General features: G+C 33.7%; 1 protein-coding gene across 1 annotated transcript in view; it reads left to right on the top strand.

The window, feature by feature from the left end:
• The window catches only part of TTC6 (tetratricopeptide repeat domain 6), a 220,284-nt gene that overhangs the window by 104,874 nt on the left and 97,886 nt on the right, over positions 1-17,524 (top strand). The window contains exon 6 of the mRNA XM_082385911.1: positions 13,576-13,680. Coding sequence (XP_082242037.1) covers positions 13,576-13,680 — 105 coding nt within the window. The remainder of the gene's footprint in view (positions 1-13,575; positions 13,681-17,524) is intronic.

Below are 17,524 nucleotides of genomic sequence, written 5' to 3'. Positions count from 1 at the left end.
GCTGGGAAAATGCTTAAATGTTTATTTTTTAAAATTAAAAATAACAGTAATAAAGTAATATATGCTAACAATGTATTTTTATGAAAAATAGTTATATTTTTTAAAACAGAAAAGTAGTGTAAAACTAGGATTGTATTTTTTTTTTGCAAATCTCTTTAACGTCTGGCTTAATAGATGTTAGCTGGATTCTTATGTTTGCTTCTGCATTCAATTTTGTGGTAGGTTGTTTTGGTTGAAATATATGAGGAAGATTCTGGCTTCATGAAGATATGTAGTTGGAAAAGAAGAGATTATTTTAATAGACTTTTAACGTAATTATGGATATTCTCCTTTAATAATATACCAAAACTTTACAAGTGGTAGTTTCTTGAAACTTACTTGTGAGACTTCCACTTCTGGGGATGATGCAGTAGAAGTACTTTTTCCTATTCTTCCTGCTAAGTACAGGTAAAAACCTGGGTGTTACAAACAGGACAGATCTAAAAGGTGGAGAGACTAAGGCAGTAACTAGGAACTTTGGGACCCAACAAATGGCACAGTGGCGAGTTTGTTCCTTGGGTTTTGTTTTTTGCTTCACATATTCTAGACTTAGAGTTGAAAAAATTGGTAGCCTAGAAAGAAAACTAGGTAAAGACAGAAAAAAGAAAAAAGTCCAAACAAAAGCCTACTCCCTCTAGCCAAAGAACCAGGAAAGGGACAGCCTAGCAAGACAGAACTTTTCAACAATAACTACTCTACCCTAGCCAAACACCACAGAAAAAATGGTGGCCCTGGTCCTTTCTTCACCTCTGCCAGCAAAGGCCTAGTAGGAAAACTAGACTTTTACTCTTGCCCAGAGTATAAGAAGGCACTATAATACCCCTGCCAGGGTGGTATCAATGAAGGCTGTTTGGGGCTGGGACTTTCACCATAATAAAGTGGTAATGAGGTTCCCCTCTTACTGTGTTAGTTGAGACCACATGGGGATCCTGGACTTGCATCCCCGCCTAGTAGTAATGAGCCACTCCTCTCCCTCCCCACTGTGGTGGTACCAGAGGAAGCCTAGCAGAGTGTCAGCTAAAACAGAAGGTTTAAATAAGATCCAGAGCCTCAGAGCAAAATACCCCAAATATCCAAATTTCAACTGAAAATCACTAATCATACCAAGAACCAGGAAGGTCTCAAAGTGAACGTAAGAAGATGATCAATAGATGCTATCACTTAGATAACAGAGATGCTAGAATTATCTGACAATGATTTTAAAGCTACCATCCTAAAAATGCTTCAGTGATAATTTTGAACACACTTGAAACAAATTAAAAAAAAATAGAAGGATTCAGAAAGGAAATAGAAAGTCTTAGTATAGGCATTGAAGATACATAGTAAAGAAATTGAAGACATTTTAGGATTGAAAAAATATGGTAATGAAAATAAAATGCTCAGCAGATGGGCTCAAAAGTAGCATGGATGAAACAGGAAGTGAAATTGAAGATAAAACAATAGAATTTATCCAGTTTGAGCAACAAAGAGAAACAGACTGAAAAAAAAAATTAACAGACCCTCAGGGACTTGTGGGAGTAAAACAAAAGATCTAACATTTGTGTTATCACAGTCCTGGAAGGAGAAGAAGAAGAGGGGTGACTGAAAACATATAGGAAGAAATAATGACTGGAAACTTCCCCAATTTAGCAAAAGACTTAAACCTACATATTCAGGAAGCTGAGCAAACTCTAAGCAAGAAAAATCCAAAGAAATCTGTACCAAGTCACTTACTAGTGAAACTTACGAAAACTAACAACAAGGGAAAAAATCTTGAAAGCAGCAAGAGAGAAGTAATATGTTACCTACAGGAGAAAAACAATTTGAATGGCAGTGGATTTCTCATCAGAAACCATGGAGGCCAGAAGTAAGTGGCAGAACATTTTTCAAATGCTGAAAGGAAAGAACTGTAAGCCCTGAGTCCTATATCCAGAGAAGATATCCTTCGGGAATGAAAGGGAATCAAGACATTTTCAGATGAAAGGAAACTAAGAGAATTTGTCACCCAGCAGACTTACACTACAAGAAAGGCTAGAGGATGTTCTCTAAACAGGAAAAAAAAAATGATGAAAGAAAAAATCTCGGAATATCTAAAAGGAACAAAAACCTGTAAAGCAAAAACACAGGTAAATGCAATAACGTTTCCTTCTCCTTTTGAGTTTTCTAAATTATGTCTGTCAGTTGAAAAAAAATTATACTGTTAAATGTATATAGAGGAAATGTTTAAGACAACTGTATTATAAATGGAGAAGAGTAAAGAGACATAAAGGGAGGTAAGGTTTCTACACACCACTTGAACTGGTAAATTGGAGACATCAGTAGACTTTGATAAGTTATGCTTATTATATTTATATAATGTAATACCTAGAGCAAAACTAAAAAGCTACACAAAGAGATATATACTCAAAAATACCATAGATAAATAAAAGTGGAATTCTAAAATATGTCCATGTAACAGGAAAGCAGGAAGAAGAAAACAGAGAAACAAAAGAAACCAGAGAGAACAAGGAGAAAGAAAACAAAAATGAAATGGCAAACAAAATCCCTAACTTAAATACATCAGCCACTATGGAGAACAGTGTGGAGGTTCCTTAAAAAACTAAAAATAGAACTACCATATGACCCAGCAATTCCACTACTGGGCATATACCCTGAGGAAACCATAATTCAAAAAGAGACATGTACCACAATGTTCATTGCAGTACTGTTTACAATAGCCAGGACGTGGAAGCAACCTAAGTGTCCATCAACAGATGAATGGATAAAGAAGATGTGGCACATATATACAATGGAATATTACTCGGCCATAAAAAGAAATGAAATTGAGTTATTTGTAGTGAGGTGGATGGACCTAGAGTCTGTCATACAGAGTGAAGTAAGTCAGAAAGAGAAAAACAAATACCGTATGCTAATACATATATATGGAATCTAAACAAAAAAAATGGTACTGAACCTAGGGGTAGGACAGGAACAAAGATGCAGATGTATAGAATGGACTTGAGGACACGGTGTTGTGGGGAAGGGGAAGCTGGGACGAAGTGAGAGAGTAGCAATGACATATATACACTACCAAATGTAAAATAGATAGCTAGGGAGATCATAGCATGGGGAGATAGCACAGGGAGATCAACTCAGTGCTTAGCATAGCACAGGGAGATCAGCTCGGTGCTTTGTGACCACCTGGAGGGGTGGGATAGGGAAGGTGGGAAGGAGGCTCAAGAGGGAGGGGATATGGGGATATATGTATACATACAGCTGATTCACTTTGTTATACAGCAGAAACTAACACAACATTGTAAAGCAATTATACTCCAATAAAGATGTAAAACATATATGTATATATATATATATATGTAAATGGTCTAAATACACCAGTTAAGTTACAGAGCTTGCAGAGTGGGTTAAAAGACATGACCAACTATTTAGTGTCTACAAGAAACTGACTTCAAATATAATGACTTAGAGAAGTTGAAAGTAAAAGGGTAAAAAAAGATAAGTCATGCAAACACTAATCAAAGAAAAGCAGGAGTGGCTATATTAATATCAGATAAAGTAGACTTCCCAGCAAAGAAAGTTGTCAGAGACAGAGAGAGGCATTATATTATGATAAAAAGGTCAATCCACCAGGAAGACATAGTAGTCTTAAAGAGTGTGTGCACAAAACAGCTGCAAAATATGTGAAGCAAAAACTGGTAGAACTAAAAGGACAAATAGGCCATTCCACAATTATACTTGGAGACTTCAACACCCCTCTCTAAATAGTTGGTAGAACACTTAGAAAATCAGCAAGGGTATAGAAAAATCAATAACTTCATCAACCAACAGGATCTAATTGAAATGCACAGAACACTACACCCAACAAGAGCAGAATACATATTCTTTTCACATTCCTGCAGGACATATACCAAGATAAAACAAATCCATAATGAAATCAAACTAGAGATCAATAACAAAGGTAACAGAAAAATCTCCAAACTATTGGAATCTAAACAATACAGGTATAAGTAATCCATGGGTTAAAGAGGGAGTCTCAAGGGATTTAAAAAATACATTGAAAATCAATTGAACTGAATTAAAATGAAAATACAACATATCAAAATTTGTGGAAGACAGATAATGCAGTGCCGAGAGGGAAAATTATAGCACTAAATACTTAAAGTAAAAAAGAGAAAGTCTCAAATCAATAATTTAAGCTCCCACCTTAAGAACCTAGAAAAAGAAGAGCAAAATAAACCCAAAGCAAGCAGTGGGAAGGAATAATGAAGAGCAGGAATCAATGAGGTTGAAAACATGAAAACAATAGAGAAAATCAATGAAACAAAGAAGTAGTTCTTAGAAAAAATTGGTCTCTAGCAAGACTGACACGGAAAAACCAGAAAATACACAAATTACCAATATTAGAAGTGAAACAGGAGATATCACTACAGACCCTGCAGACATCAAAATAATAATAAGGGAATACTATAAACAACTACACACATAAATTTGACAACTTAGACAAAAGAGAGCAGTTCCTCAAAAAACACAAGCTACCACAACTCACTCAATATGAAATAGATACTTTGAATAGCTCTATAATGTTAAGAAAAGTGAATGCTTAATTAACAAAACTCCCTTCTCAGAACCCTGAAAAATAGTTTGGCAGTTAAAAAACCAAAATAAACATGCAACTACTATTAAGCATGTTGCAGAATGAATACATAAACTCTATAAGGATAAGTCTTCAGAGAATTATGCTGGTAAAAACCAATTCCAAAACACTACACACTGGCTGATTTTATTATATAACATTCATGAAATGACAAAATTACAGAAATGGAGAACAGATTAGTGGTTTTCAGGGTTTCAGAATGAGGGTGGGTGGGAATGGGTGGAGTGCATCTATACAGGACAATATGAGGGATCACTTACGGTGATGGAAATGTTCTGCATCTTAACTATATGAATGTCAATATTTTGTTATTCTGTACTACAGTTTTGCAAGATGTTACCTTTGAGGTAAACTGAGTAAAGGATAGATAGGGTCTCTCTGTATTATTTCTTAAAACTGTCTGTGAATCTATAATTATCTCAAAATTAAAAGCTTAATACAAAAATTTTGGTTGTTGGACCAGTACCCCCCCAAAAAAAGAGAGAAAAATTAAACTTAGTTGAAAAGAAAATGTATTAAATGATAATTTGTACAGGTAAAAAAGTTTGCTGCAATTGAAATCTGAAACCATGTCAATGACTTTTTTATACCTTATTACATGAAAATCTATTGCCTCATTTTGTACTTTGAATGGCTCTTTTACCCATGCATGATTTTGTAACATTTTGTATTGGTCATTTAGAAAATACTATTACTCAAGTTACGTAGATCTTCAAATGTTGACACATTTCACTAATATATAATGTCAAAATATCTCAATTTTAATATTATCAGAAAAGTCTTTTAGCACTGGGAACCTGGCAAGCTCATGGTGAGGGACACAATTTTTCCAAAGTTCTAATTTTTGCTAAAAGCTTAAATTTTTTCTCTTGACACACATACTCTCAATTATTTTATTTGAAATGACTGATTTTCTCATTTTCAAGAAAATGCTTACCACAAACCGAAGTCTGAATAAAGGTAGTTTAATATTTGTCCTCTCAAGTAAAAATGGTGGCTAGTTCAGTTCAGAACTCAAACAATAGCACACATGTTTTTCCTCAAAACCACCATCCTACTGCATTATGGCCACAGAAGCACTTCATGTGTACTTATCATTTTGTTACACTGAATATTAAAAAGATATTCACTTAAAAGTTGAGATTTAATAAAATGAACATTTTTTTCTTGCTTTGTGGGGGTATTTTTAAGATCCTGCTGCCTTAATTCACGCTAAGGTCCACCAATTTTACTCTTTTTTTTTTTTTTACACAAAGTGCAAATTTCAACACAGTGAAAAAGGCAAATGACCTCCTTGTATTTTTAGTGTAGAAAGGTCTTAAAAAGACCCCTGAAAGGTCTTGAGGCTCTCCAGAGCTCAGACCACATTTTAGAAGCTGTTGTTCATCCTTATATTTCATTTATATGAAGCTCAACTTACCCCTGAAGCTAATTTGCATGTCTCTCTCCCTTAGCAAATATAATATTCTGACATTGTGTCTTCAGTATGAACATGAGTTATTGTATTGGGTTGTAATATATGTAGTAACCTTAGGGGCTGTGCAGGTGCTGTTTTACTAAATTAACCTAGCTTGCTTTATAGTTAGTAATTCAGTTTGCTGTGCAATCTTTATCCTCCTGTCAAGTTCTAGCAGCCACCAACCCGGCTGTTTCTAACCATTTTCCTGATTTCCTCTTAGAAAGTTCTGAGCATTGCTGGGGAAACCAGTTTACCATGATGAGTGTTTCTTTGCTAGTTTAATTTGACACATTCTCTCCTGAAAGTGCATCTGTGTTTTTCCTTGAGAGCAAAATAGTTCTGTTTAGTGATAGATTTTCCTCTCTTCCCACTTAGAGGCTTGTATACTGCTTTCTTCTAGGGGAATAATTTTATTCTGGATGCTTAAGCTGCTGAAAGTCTACCTACTACAAGGGAAGATTTACCATATTGTATGTGACATAATCATTTGAATATCTGAAATCTTAATTTCTAGGTGATCTTTGGAAAAAGAATTGTCAGCTGATTTTGGAAGAGTTTATTCATATTTTGTCAAGGAATTCCTGGCTCTAGGTCTATACAGCATAAAGTGATGCAGTGTGCCCACCAAATAGAGGATGAGTGAGATGGAAACAATTTTGAATTTCTGTGGTGGACAAATTAACGTGGCAACTGCAAAATCTACCTTTCTCTAAATAAATACTCTGTTGGTAGAGAGGAAATGTGATCAAAGAATAGTTGACTAGAAATAAACGTGCTGAAGACTCAGTATCAGCTTATAATTGTGAATCTTTATTTACTGTGTTTGGGTCTTTGGATATTACTGTCAGAAGTCTGTATAGCAACCATGCTCCAGGAGATGGTCACTCTTAGGGTTTCATAGTTAATGCTAGAGTAATGCTTGCAAGTTGATGCTTTAAAATCATTTGCGCTCATTTTTTTCTGGTGAAAGACAAATCTTTTTGGGGAAAGTACTTGGTCCAATTAAATATTATTCAAAGTCAATGAAAGTTAAGGAAAACATAATTACCAATAATACCATGGATTCAAACAGCTATTATTTTAAAAAATCTTGCCACATTTTCTTCAAATCTTGTCATGAATGCCGGATTAAGTTTTTCACTTCCACCTATTTTTAAAAATTATTTTTCTTTTACTGTTTGTTTTATTATTATTATTTTATTGATAGTAAACTTTATTTTTTAGAATAGTCTTAGACTTCCAGAAAAATTACAAAGACAGTGTGGAGATTTCCCACACTCTGTTTCCCCTATTATTAATACGATAATGGTGGGTTAATAGTGGCCCCCAAAAGATATATCCAAGTCCTAGCCCATGGTACCTGTGAATGTGACCTTATTTGGAAATAGGGTCTTTGCAGATGTAATTAAGAATCTTGGAATGAGATCATCTTGGATTTAGGGTAAGCCCGAAACCCAAGGGTAAGCCCTAAATCTGATATGACTGGTGTCCTTATAAGAAGAGAATGCTCTGTGAACACACAGACACACAGGGAAGAACACCTTGAGCTGATGGAAGCAAATTGGAATGATGCCGCTGCAAGCCAAGGAATGCCAAGGGTTGCTGGCAACCACTAGAAGCTAGGAAGAGGCACAGAAGAATTCCCTATAGCATTCAGAGAGAGCATAGCCCTCTTGACACCTTGATGGACTTCTTGTTTCTAGAACTCTGAGAGAATAAATTTCTGTTGTTTTAAGCCACCGAATTGTATTTGCTACAGTAGCCCTAAGAAACTACCAATACATCTTAGAGCAGTATGGTAGATTTGTTAAAATCAGTGAATTGATATTTATATGTTATTATTAACTAAGGTCCATACTTCATTCAGATTTCCTAAGTTTTAATGTAATGTCCATTTTCTGTTCCAGGATCCCCTCCAGGATACCACATTACATTTAGTTGTTATGTCTCCTTAGGCTTCTCTTGGCTGTGACAGTTTCTGAGTCTTTCCTTGTTTTTGTTGACCTTGACAGTTTGGGGGATGTACTGGTCAGGTATTTTGTAGACTGTCCCTAATTGGGATTGACTGATTTTTTTTTGATTTGATTGTGTTATGTGATTTTGGGAGGAAGACCACTGAGGTAAGGTGCCATTTTCATCATATCATATTGAGAGTACATATTATCAATATGACCTATCATTGTTGATGTTAACTTTAATCACCTGGCTGAGGTAGTGTCTGCCAGGTTTTCTTCATTGTCAAGTTTCTCTTTTTGCCTCCTTTCCATCTGTACTCTGGAAAGAAGTCACTATGTGCAGCCCACACTTAAGGAATGTGGAGCTATGCTCCACCTCCTTCAGAGCAGAGTATCTATAAAGATTAATTTGAATTCATCTGGACAGGATGTTTGTCTATTCTTCCCATTTATTTATTTATTCAATCATTTACTTATATCAGTATGACTCATGGGTGTTTATGCTATACTTTGAGTTATATTCCAATACTACTTTATTATTATTTTTATTTTGCTAAAATTGTTTGAGCTTTGGTCATTGAGAGCTCCTTCAGTTGTCTCCTATGTCCCTTTGACAGACCCCATCATTGTGGGATTTTTTTTTTTTAACACTTAATTACTGGTGGTACAGATGCTCCAGGTTCATCTTGCATATTTCCTGCCCCAGTCCATAGAGTCAGCCATTTCTACAGGAAGCCTCAGTTTCCTTTATTGGAGACTGTAATTAGAAACTAAGGTCAGAGCATTGGATGTGCTTGTTGCTGCTGGGGTTTTGTTGCTTCTAGGTCTTCTCACCTCACACAAATATATGTCTGTATACTAACTCCTTCCTGTAAATACACATATTATAATACACATAATAAATATAATAAATATACATAATATTTCTATATGTAACCATCTTTTTTTAATTTTTGATTTTTATTTTATTTATTTTTTTATACAGCAGGTTCTTATTAGTCATCAATTTTATACACATCAGTGTATACATGTCAATCCCAATCGCCCAATTCAGGACACCACCATCCCCACCACACCGCGGTTTTCCCCCCTTGGTGTCCATACATTTGTTCTCTACGTCTGTGTCTCAACTTCTGCCCTGCAAACCAGTTCATCTGTACCATTTTTCTAGGTTCCACATACATGCATTAATATACGATATTTGTTTTTCTCTTTCTGACTTACTTCACTCTGTATGACAGTCTCTAGATCCATCCATGTCTCAACAAATGACTCAATTTTGTTCCTTTTTATGGCTGAGTAATATTCCATTGTATATATGAACCACATCTTCTTTATCCATTCGTCTGTCGATGGGCATTTAGGTTGCTTCCATGACCTGGCTATTGTAAATAGTGCTGCAGTGAACATTAGGGTGCATGTGTCTTTTTGAATTATGGTTTTCTCTGGGTATACGCCCAGTAGTGGGATTGCTGGGTCATATGGTAATTCTATTTTTAGTTTTTTAAGGAACCTCCATACTGTTCTCCATAGTGGCTGTATCAATTTACATTCCCACCAACAGTACAAGAGGGTTCCCTTTTCTTCACACCCTCTCCAGCATTTGTTGTTTGTAGATTTTCTGATGATGCCCATTCTAACTGGTGTGAAGTGATACCTCACTGTAGTTTTGATTTGCATTTCTCTAATAATTAGTGATGTTGAGCAGCTTTTCATGTGCTTCTTGGCCATCTGTATGTCTTCTTTGGAGAAATGTCTATTTAGGTTTTCTGCCCATTTTTGGATTGGGTTGTTTCTTTAATATTGAGCTTCATAAGCTGTTTATATATTTTGGAGATTAATCCTTTGTCCGTTGATTCATTTGCAAATATTTTCTCCCATTCTGATGGTTGTCTTTTCGTCTTGTTTATGGTTTCCTTTGCTGTGCAAAAGCTTTGAAGTTTCATTAGGTCCCATTTGTTTATTTTTGTTTTTATTTCCGTTACTCTAGGAGGTGGATCAAAAAAGATCTTGCTGTGATTTATGTCAAAGAGTGTTCTTCCTGTGTTTTCCTCTAAGAGTTTTATGGTGTCTGGTCTTACATTTAGGTCTCGAATCCATTTTGAGTTTATTTTTGTGTATGGTGTTAGGGAGTGTTCTAATTTCATTCTTTTACATGTAGCTGTCCAGTTTTCCCAGCACCACTTATTGAAGAGACTGTCTTGTCTCCATTGTATATCCTTGCCTCCTTTGTCATAGATTAGTTGACCATGGGTGCGTGGGTTTATCTCTGGGCTTTCTATCTTGTTCCATTGATCTATGTTTCTGTTTTTGTGCCAGTACCATATTGTCTTGATTACTGTAGCTTTGTAGTATAGTCTGAAGTCAGGGAGTCTGATTCTTCCAGCTCCATTTTTTCCCCTCAAGACTGCTTTGGCTCTTCGAGGTCTTTTGTATCTCCATACAAATTGTGAAATTTTTTGTTCTAGTTCCGTAAAAAATGCCGTTGGTAATTTGATAGGGATTGCATTGAATCTGTAGATTGCTTTGGGTAGTATAGTCATTTTCACAATATTGGTTCTTCCAGTCCAAGAACATGGTATATCTCTCCATCTGTTGGTATCATCTTTAATTTCTTTCATCAGTGTCTTATAGTTTTCTGCATACAGGTCTTTTGTCTCCCTAGGTAGGTTTATTCCTAGGTATTTTATTCTCTTTGTTGCAATGGTAAATGAGAGTGTTTCCTTAATTTCTCTTTCTGATCTTTCGTTGTTAGTGTATAGGAATGCAAGAGATTTCTGTGCATTACTTTTGTATCCTGCAACTTTACCAGATGCATTGATTAGCTCTAGTAGTTTTCTGGTGGCATTTTTAGGATTCTCTATGTATAGTATCATGTCATCTGCAAACAGTTACAGTTTTACTTCTTCTTTTCCAGTTTGTATTCCTTTTATTTCTTTTTCTTCTCTGATTGCCGTGGCTAGGACTTCCAAAACTATGTTGAATAATAGTGGTGAGAGTGGACATCCTTGTCTTGTTCCTGATCTTAGAGGAAATGCTTTCGGTTTTTCACCATTGAGAATGATGTTTGCTGTGGGTTTGTCGTATATGGCCTTTATTATGTTGAGGTAGTTTCCCTCTGTGCCCACTTTCTGGAGAGTTTTTATCATAAATGGGTGTTGAATTTTGTCAAAAGCTTTTTCTGCATGTATTGAGATGATCATATGGTTTTTATTCTTCATTTTGTTAATATGGTGTATCCCATTGATTGATTTGCGTATATTGAAGAATCCTTGCATCCCTGGGATGAATCCCACTTGATCATGGTGTATGATCCTTTTAATGTGTTGTTGGATTCTGTGTGCTAGTATTTTGTTGAGGATTTTTGCATCTATATTCATCAGTGATATTGGTCTGTAATTTTCTTTTTTTGTAGTGTCTTTGTTTGGTTTTGGTATCAGGGTGATGGTGGCCTCATAGAATGAGTTTGGGAGTGTTCCTTCCTCTGCAATTTTTTGGAAGAGTTTGAGAAGGGTGGGTGTTAGCTCTTCTCTAAATGTTTGATAGAATTCACCTGTGAAGCCATCTGGTCCTGGGCTTTTGTTTGTTGGAAGATTTTTATTCACAGTTTCAATTTCATTACTTGTGATTGGTCTGTTCATATTTTCTATTTCTTCCTGGTTCAGTCTTGGAAAGTTATACCTTTCTAAGAATTTGTCCATTTCTTCCAGGTTGTCCATTTTGTTGGCATAGAGTTGCTTGTAGTAGTCTCTTAGGATGCTTTGTATTTCTTCGGTGTCTGTTGTAACTTCTCCTTTTTCATTTCTAATTTTATTGATTTGAGTCCTCTCCCTCTTTTTCTTGATGAGTCTGGCTAATGGCTTATCAATTTTGTTTATCTTCTCAAAGAACCAGCTTTTAGTTTTATTGATCTTTGCTATTGTTTTCTTTGTTTCTATTTCATTTATTTCTGCTCTGATCTTTATGATTTCTTTCCTTCTGCTAACTTTGGGTTTTGTTTGTTCTTCTTTCTCTAGTTCCTTTAGGTGTAAGGTTAGATTGTTTATTTGAGATTTTTCTTGTTTCTTGATGTAGGCTTGTATAGCTATAAACTTCCCTCTTAAAACTGCTTTTGCTGCATCCCACAGGTTTTGGATTGTCATATATGTAACCATCTTTGTCTAACTTAAGCTAAGCATGAGTTCATACTGATGTCTACAACTCTAATTCATGACCGCATGTATCATTCTAACCTCCTCCCTTGCTTATCTTTAAACTCCCTATAATGAGTGACTCCTGGCTCCCACCATCCTCCATCCATTTACTTAATTGTTCAATTCCAATATATAAGTATCAGAATTATTAACCCATATTCCTGTGGGAAACAACTTTATCAACTAAAGTGTAGTGCTACATACAGTTTCTTTTGCCTTTAGTCTTATATACCCTACTCATTTCCAAGGTTACTATCCTGGGATTGCCCTTGACCTCCTAAATGATTTTTTTAAAATTTGCATACATTGTCTCACTCTTTGTGCTGTAAAGTTCGATGGTTTTGAGAAATGAATGTCATTTAGCCACAATTCTAGTATCATGCAGCATAGTTTCACCTCCCTAAAAATTCCTCTATGCCTGATTAAATTTTATTTGAAAAAGTTTAAAGAAACAAATAAATACAGAAACCAAGCTAACAAACACGTGGGTACATGTTATCAAAAATTTGTAAGTAATATTTTGTCATACTTGTTTCAGATTTTTTAAAAGACATTTTAAAAACAAATTAAGTCCTCTTGTACTTCTTCCTAATTCCATTTCTCTTCCTTTTTACCCAAGGACAGTTATTGTTACAATTAAGTTTTTTCCAGTCCATGATTTTATTCTTTATTATATGTACTTATGACCCTAAACAATAAATACTATAGTTCTGTGTGTTCTAGGTACATTTATATAAATGACATGATTTTGTATGTATCTTTCTAAAAGTTACTTATTTTACTGTTAATACTATGCTTCTAAGATCCAACTATGGTTTGTAATTTTTGTGCTGGAATGGCTTTACAGTGTTTAGTTATATGAATACACCACATTTTATTCATCTGTTTCTCTATTAATCGACATTTAAATTGGGCTTTGTTTTTTGCTATTTCGTACACTGTATCAACATCCTTGTACATATCTCTTCATGAATATGTGGAAGAATTTCCTTAGAATATATAGCTGGAAGTGAAATTATTGGATTATGCAGCATATACATTTTCTATTTTACTAGAAATAACCAGTTTGCCTCTAGTGTGGTTCTACTAATTTCCCACATCCTTGGCATCACTTGAAGTTGCTGACTATATTTTTGCTAATCTGATGGGTATGATAAATTGTCTTTCCCAGATTTGCAGACACTGTGGAACCAATCACCTCATTTTCTCAGCAGCTAGAACTAATTTTGATAGGAGCTTGGGTATTTACCCTAGGGATCATTTGTTAATTTCTAATAGCCTTTTATGTTATTTTCAAAGGTGTCTGCTTATCCAGGATTTACCAAGTTGTTTTGGAATCTAACTTCACCCAAATTCTCTGTTCCAGTATCTGTCATAAAGGAAACAGTATATCCAAAATATGAGGTAAAATACTGAATGACTTTTCTGTATTGTTTAATAATTAGACTGTATAATTGAATATGACATTAAATTTTACTGGACAGTTGTTATGTAAATTGTTGGTAAAGATTGCCATAATTGAATGATTGGATGGCACTATAGAAATTATACATACAAAATAAATAATTTTTATATGTATGTGTTATATGTGTATACATATATACACACATAACCCCTAACTATGTGTACACTTATGCACATACACTTATACGTATATTTCTAAAAAAAAAAATGTTGTACTTATCCATGTTAATTTAGCCAGTCAAAAAGAATATTCTCTTTTCTTTCTGAATGAATCATTTATTTGACTGACAAGATATAAAGCTTCTTGGGTTGTTTAGAAGATCTTTATGATATTTTCATTTGCTTTTAAAAGTGCATTTTTAGTTAATGTTTAAGAAAGTTTAAAACTACCCAATACAATTATTAATCTATTTTCTTCTTCCTTTAAAGTGTTTGCTTGCTCTCATTTTATGTTTTATGGCTTATTTTAAAAATTAGAAAAATGAAGAGAAGGAAACCAAAATCATCTGTTATTTTTCTCCCTCAAGACAATCACTGCCCACTTTCTGGTCCATTTTCTTTCATTGTTAAAAATTCTTTTTCTTCCTGCTCCTCTTCTTTTTTTCTCCTTTCCCCTCCTTTTCTTCTTCCTACTTATATTTTCCTCTTAAAATAATTCTGTGATGAACATCATGGTGCATACATTTTTAATGGTATTTAGAATTAGTTTATTTGCATAGGATCCTAGATAGCTTACTGATAACACATATATCAGAAAAGAGTAAGACAAAAAAGTTAATCATGGGGAAAGCATACCAGGGTATTAGCATAATAAATTCAGATATAAAATTAAAGAAATTCTGTCCATATATGCCCTTGTTTGAAATGGTCATCAACATCATTGTTGATATTGAAACATCTTTACATTCCTTGCATTACTTGATTATGACGTATTATTTTTAAATATTATATTGAATTCTGTTAGGCAATATTTTATTGTTTTTTTAAAATATACACTCATGAGTGAAATATGTATTTAGTGTATTTTTTTTGTTGGACTCTGTTATCAAGGTTATTCTTGCTTTATAAAGTTAATTGGGTAACATTTCTTCTTTTTTAATATTCTGGAATTCAAATAGCATAGGAATAACCTTGAAAATGTGGAAGGATTCACTGTCTAGAAACATTTGAACAGTTTGGGAAGGTAATTTTTTGACAATTAAAACTTTTTATTTTCTAATTCTTGGGCTATTCATGTTTAATATTTTTCCTCAAGTCAATTGGTAACATATTCTTACAGAAAGCCATTTATTCAATTGAAATTTATAAGCTTATATGCAGAGTTTGTATATATTCTCTCTTTAGTTTTAATCTCCATTGCTAAAGTTGCATTGTTTTCTTTCCCATTTCTAATGATATTTGGGGAATTTTTTTCTTCCCTAGAATGAATTTTCTAGAAATTAGTATTTTTTTTTGTCTTTTCTCATTTATTTTCAATTACAAGTGCTTTATTCTCTACTTGTCAAATTACTATACCCACACTAGTGTAAAACCATCTCTTTAATTTTTTTAGCAAGGTTTATGGTGTATGATTCCCTAGCTATTAGATATCATGACCAGTCAGCCAGAAAAACAAATGAGTCCAACCTACCATATTTGACCAGAAAACTTTTGGATTAGTTATAAATTCAGTTTTTGCCCCTCTGAGTTTTTGTTGCTTCTCTTTTTGAAAATGTTTTGGTTATTGGTTTCCTGCTTCTGCAGAAGGTTGACATCTCTATTTGGGTGTTTTCCTAATTTCTTGTTGAAAATTTAATCTCTTTACCTTTCATATTTTTAACAAATATAAGTATTTTGACCTTATTTCATATATTTTTTATTTATGGTGTGTTCATTTATTTTCTAAATAATTTCTATTGCAGCTTTCTTTATCTTTTTGATACACAACTTATGTGGGAAAGTGTTTTTTTAACTTGAAATTATTTTGTTTAATTTTTATTGTTTATCCTTATTAACATAAGAAAATATGTTCTTTAGAGTAACAGTTTCTTGGAATTTATTGATATTTGCTTTGTGGTTTACTAGATATTCCAATAGTGTCTACAATACTAATTCAATGCTATTATATGCAGTGACTTTTATATTGTAGTGGCACTAAGCGGGGTGCAGGCTTTGTAATCAGACAGTCTTGGATTTGAATCCCACTTGTTTTCTGGATACCCTTGTATTAGTATTTTAACTTCTTCTTTTTAAAAATTTTTATTTTTTTATTGAAGTATAGTTGATTTACCATGTTTCAGGTGTACAGCAAAGTGATTCAGTTATACATATATATATATGTATGTGTGTATATATGCGTTTTCTTTTCCAGATTCTTTTCCATTATAGGTTATTACAAGATATTGAATATAGTTCCCTATGCTATACAGTAGGTCCTTGTTGTTTATCTGTAATATTTTATATATAGTAGTATGTATCTGTTAATTCCAAATTTCCAATTTATCTCTCCCTGCTTTCCTCTTTGGTAATCATAAGTTTTTCTTAAGTATCTTAACTTTGTTTTCATAAGTATCTTAACTTCTTGAAGTCTCAGAGTTTTGTATGTAATGTGGGTGTTCTGGGGATATAATAAAAGACTATATAGTATATTACCTGATGAATGGTAAGTGCTCAGTTAATAATAGGTATAACTGTTATATTGTTCTGTTATTCCATTCTTCTGTGACATAGTTCTTCTTCTAAAAACTACTTTTTGGGGTTTTCAATGCACCTGTGTTTTGTCCATTTCTCCATATGTTACTAATAGCTTTTACTTTATGTGAGTAGAAGCTGTTTATCTTTATTATGAATTTGGCAATGTTTTATCTTTCTTATGAATTCTGTCTCTTAACCAGTTTTGAATGACCTACTTTGGCCTATTTAATGCTGCAATCCTACTCTAATATGGCCAGCCCTGTGTTATTATCTGTTTGTGTTCAGGAATATTTTCATTTTAATCATCTCTTTGTTGTTTGTTTTGTTTTATATGAACCATATAAGTGGCATGTGGTTAATTTGGTCTTACTAACATTATTTTATTTTGTGGTTTCTTTTCAAAAATTTTTTTCTAGTTTGTCTTTTGTTAAACCATTATTTTCTTTAGCAATATTATTGTCTGTGCTGTTTTCAGAGTGGTAAGACCTATTAAAATTACTTAAGTACTTGCACAAGTAGTAGAAAAAATACAAATACAAAGATGTGTATGGCATAAAGAGCACTCCCCACCTTGAATGCTGTCCTCCCCAGTTCTCTTCTCCCTGAAATCAACCATTGTCAAATGCAATGTGTGTATCTATTCGAACATTTTCATTTTTATTTATGTCATGCAGGTTTGTGCAGATTAATGTTTTTACATATGTGGAATAAGGTAATCTATATCGTTCTGCATCTTGATTTTTTTTCTCTTAAAGCATACTTGCACGTACCTTTGCATACATATGTGTAGTTTTCTATTTGGAATTCCTGGCCAAAGTGTATGTGTAATTTAAATTGGAAGATTATTGTGTATATTTACACTTCCTTTTTTTAAGTGTAATCTAAACTTTTCATTTACTTAAGAAAATAATAATTATATTTTTGGGGGAAAAGATGCCATGAGCTAAAAAGAGAAGATTAATAACAAATTATATAAAAGATTCCTTAATGTAAAAGATTGGTGAATATTAATTGTGTAAATAGGTGTGACATTCACAAAAAAAGATGTGATGCTCACATCTCCTTCCAGAGAATCTGATGGGAGAGCATACTTGGCCAGCCTCCAGCTGCT

The sequence above is a fragment of the Balaenoptera borealis genome (genome assembly GCF_965194805.1).
Source record: "Balaenoptera borealis genome assembly, chromosome: 3".
NCBI lineage: Eukaryota > Metazoa > Chordata > Mammalia > Artiodactyla > Balaenopteridae > Balaenoptera > Balaenoptera borealis.
This window is presented reverse-complemented; position numbering and strand designations above follow the sequence as displayed.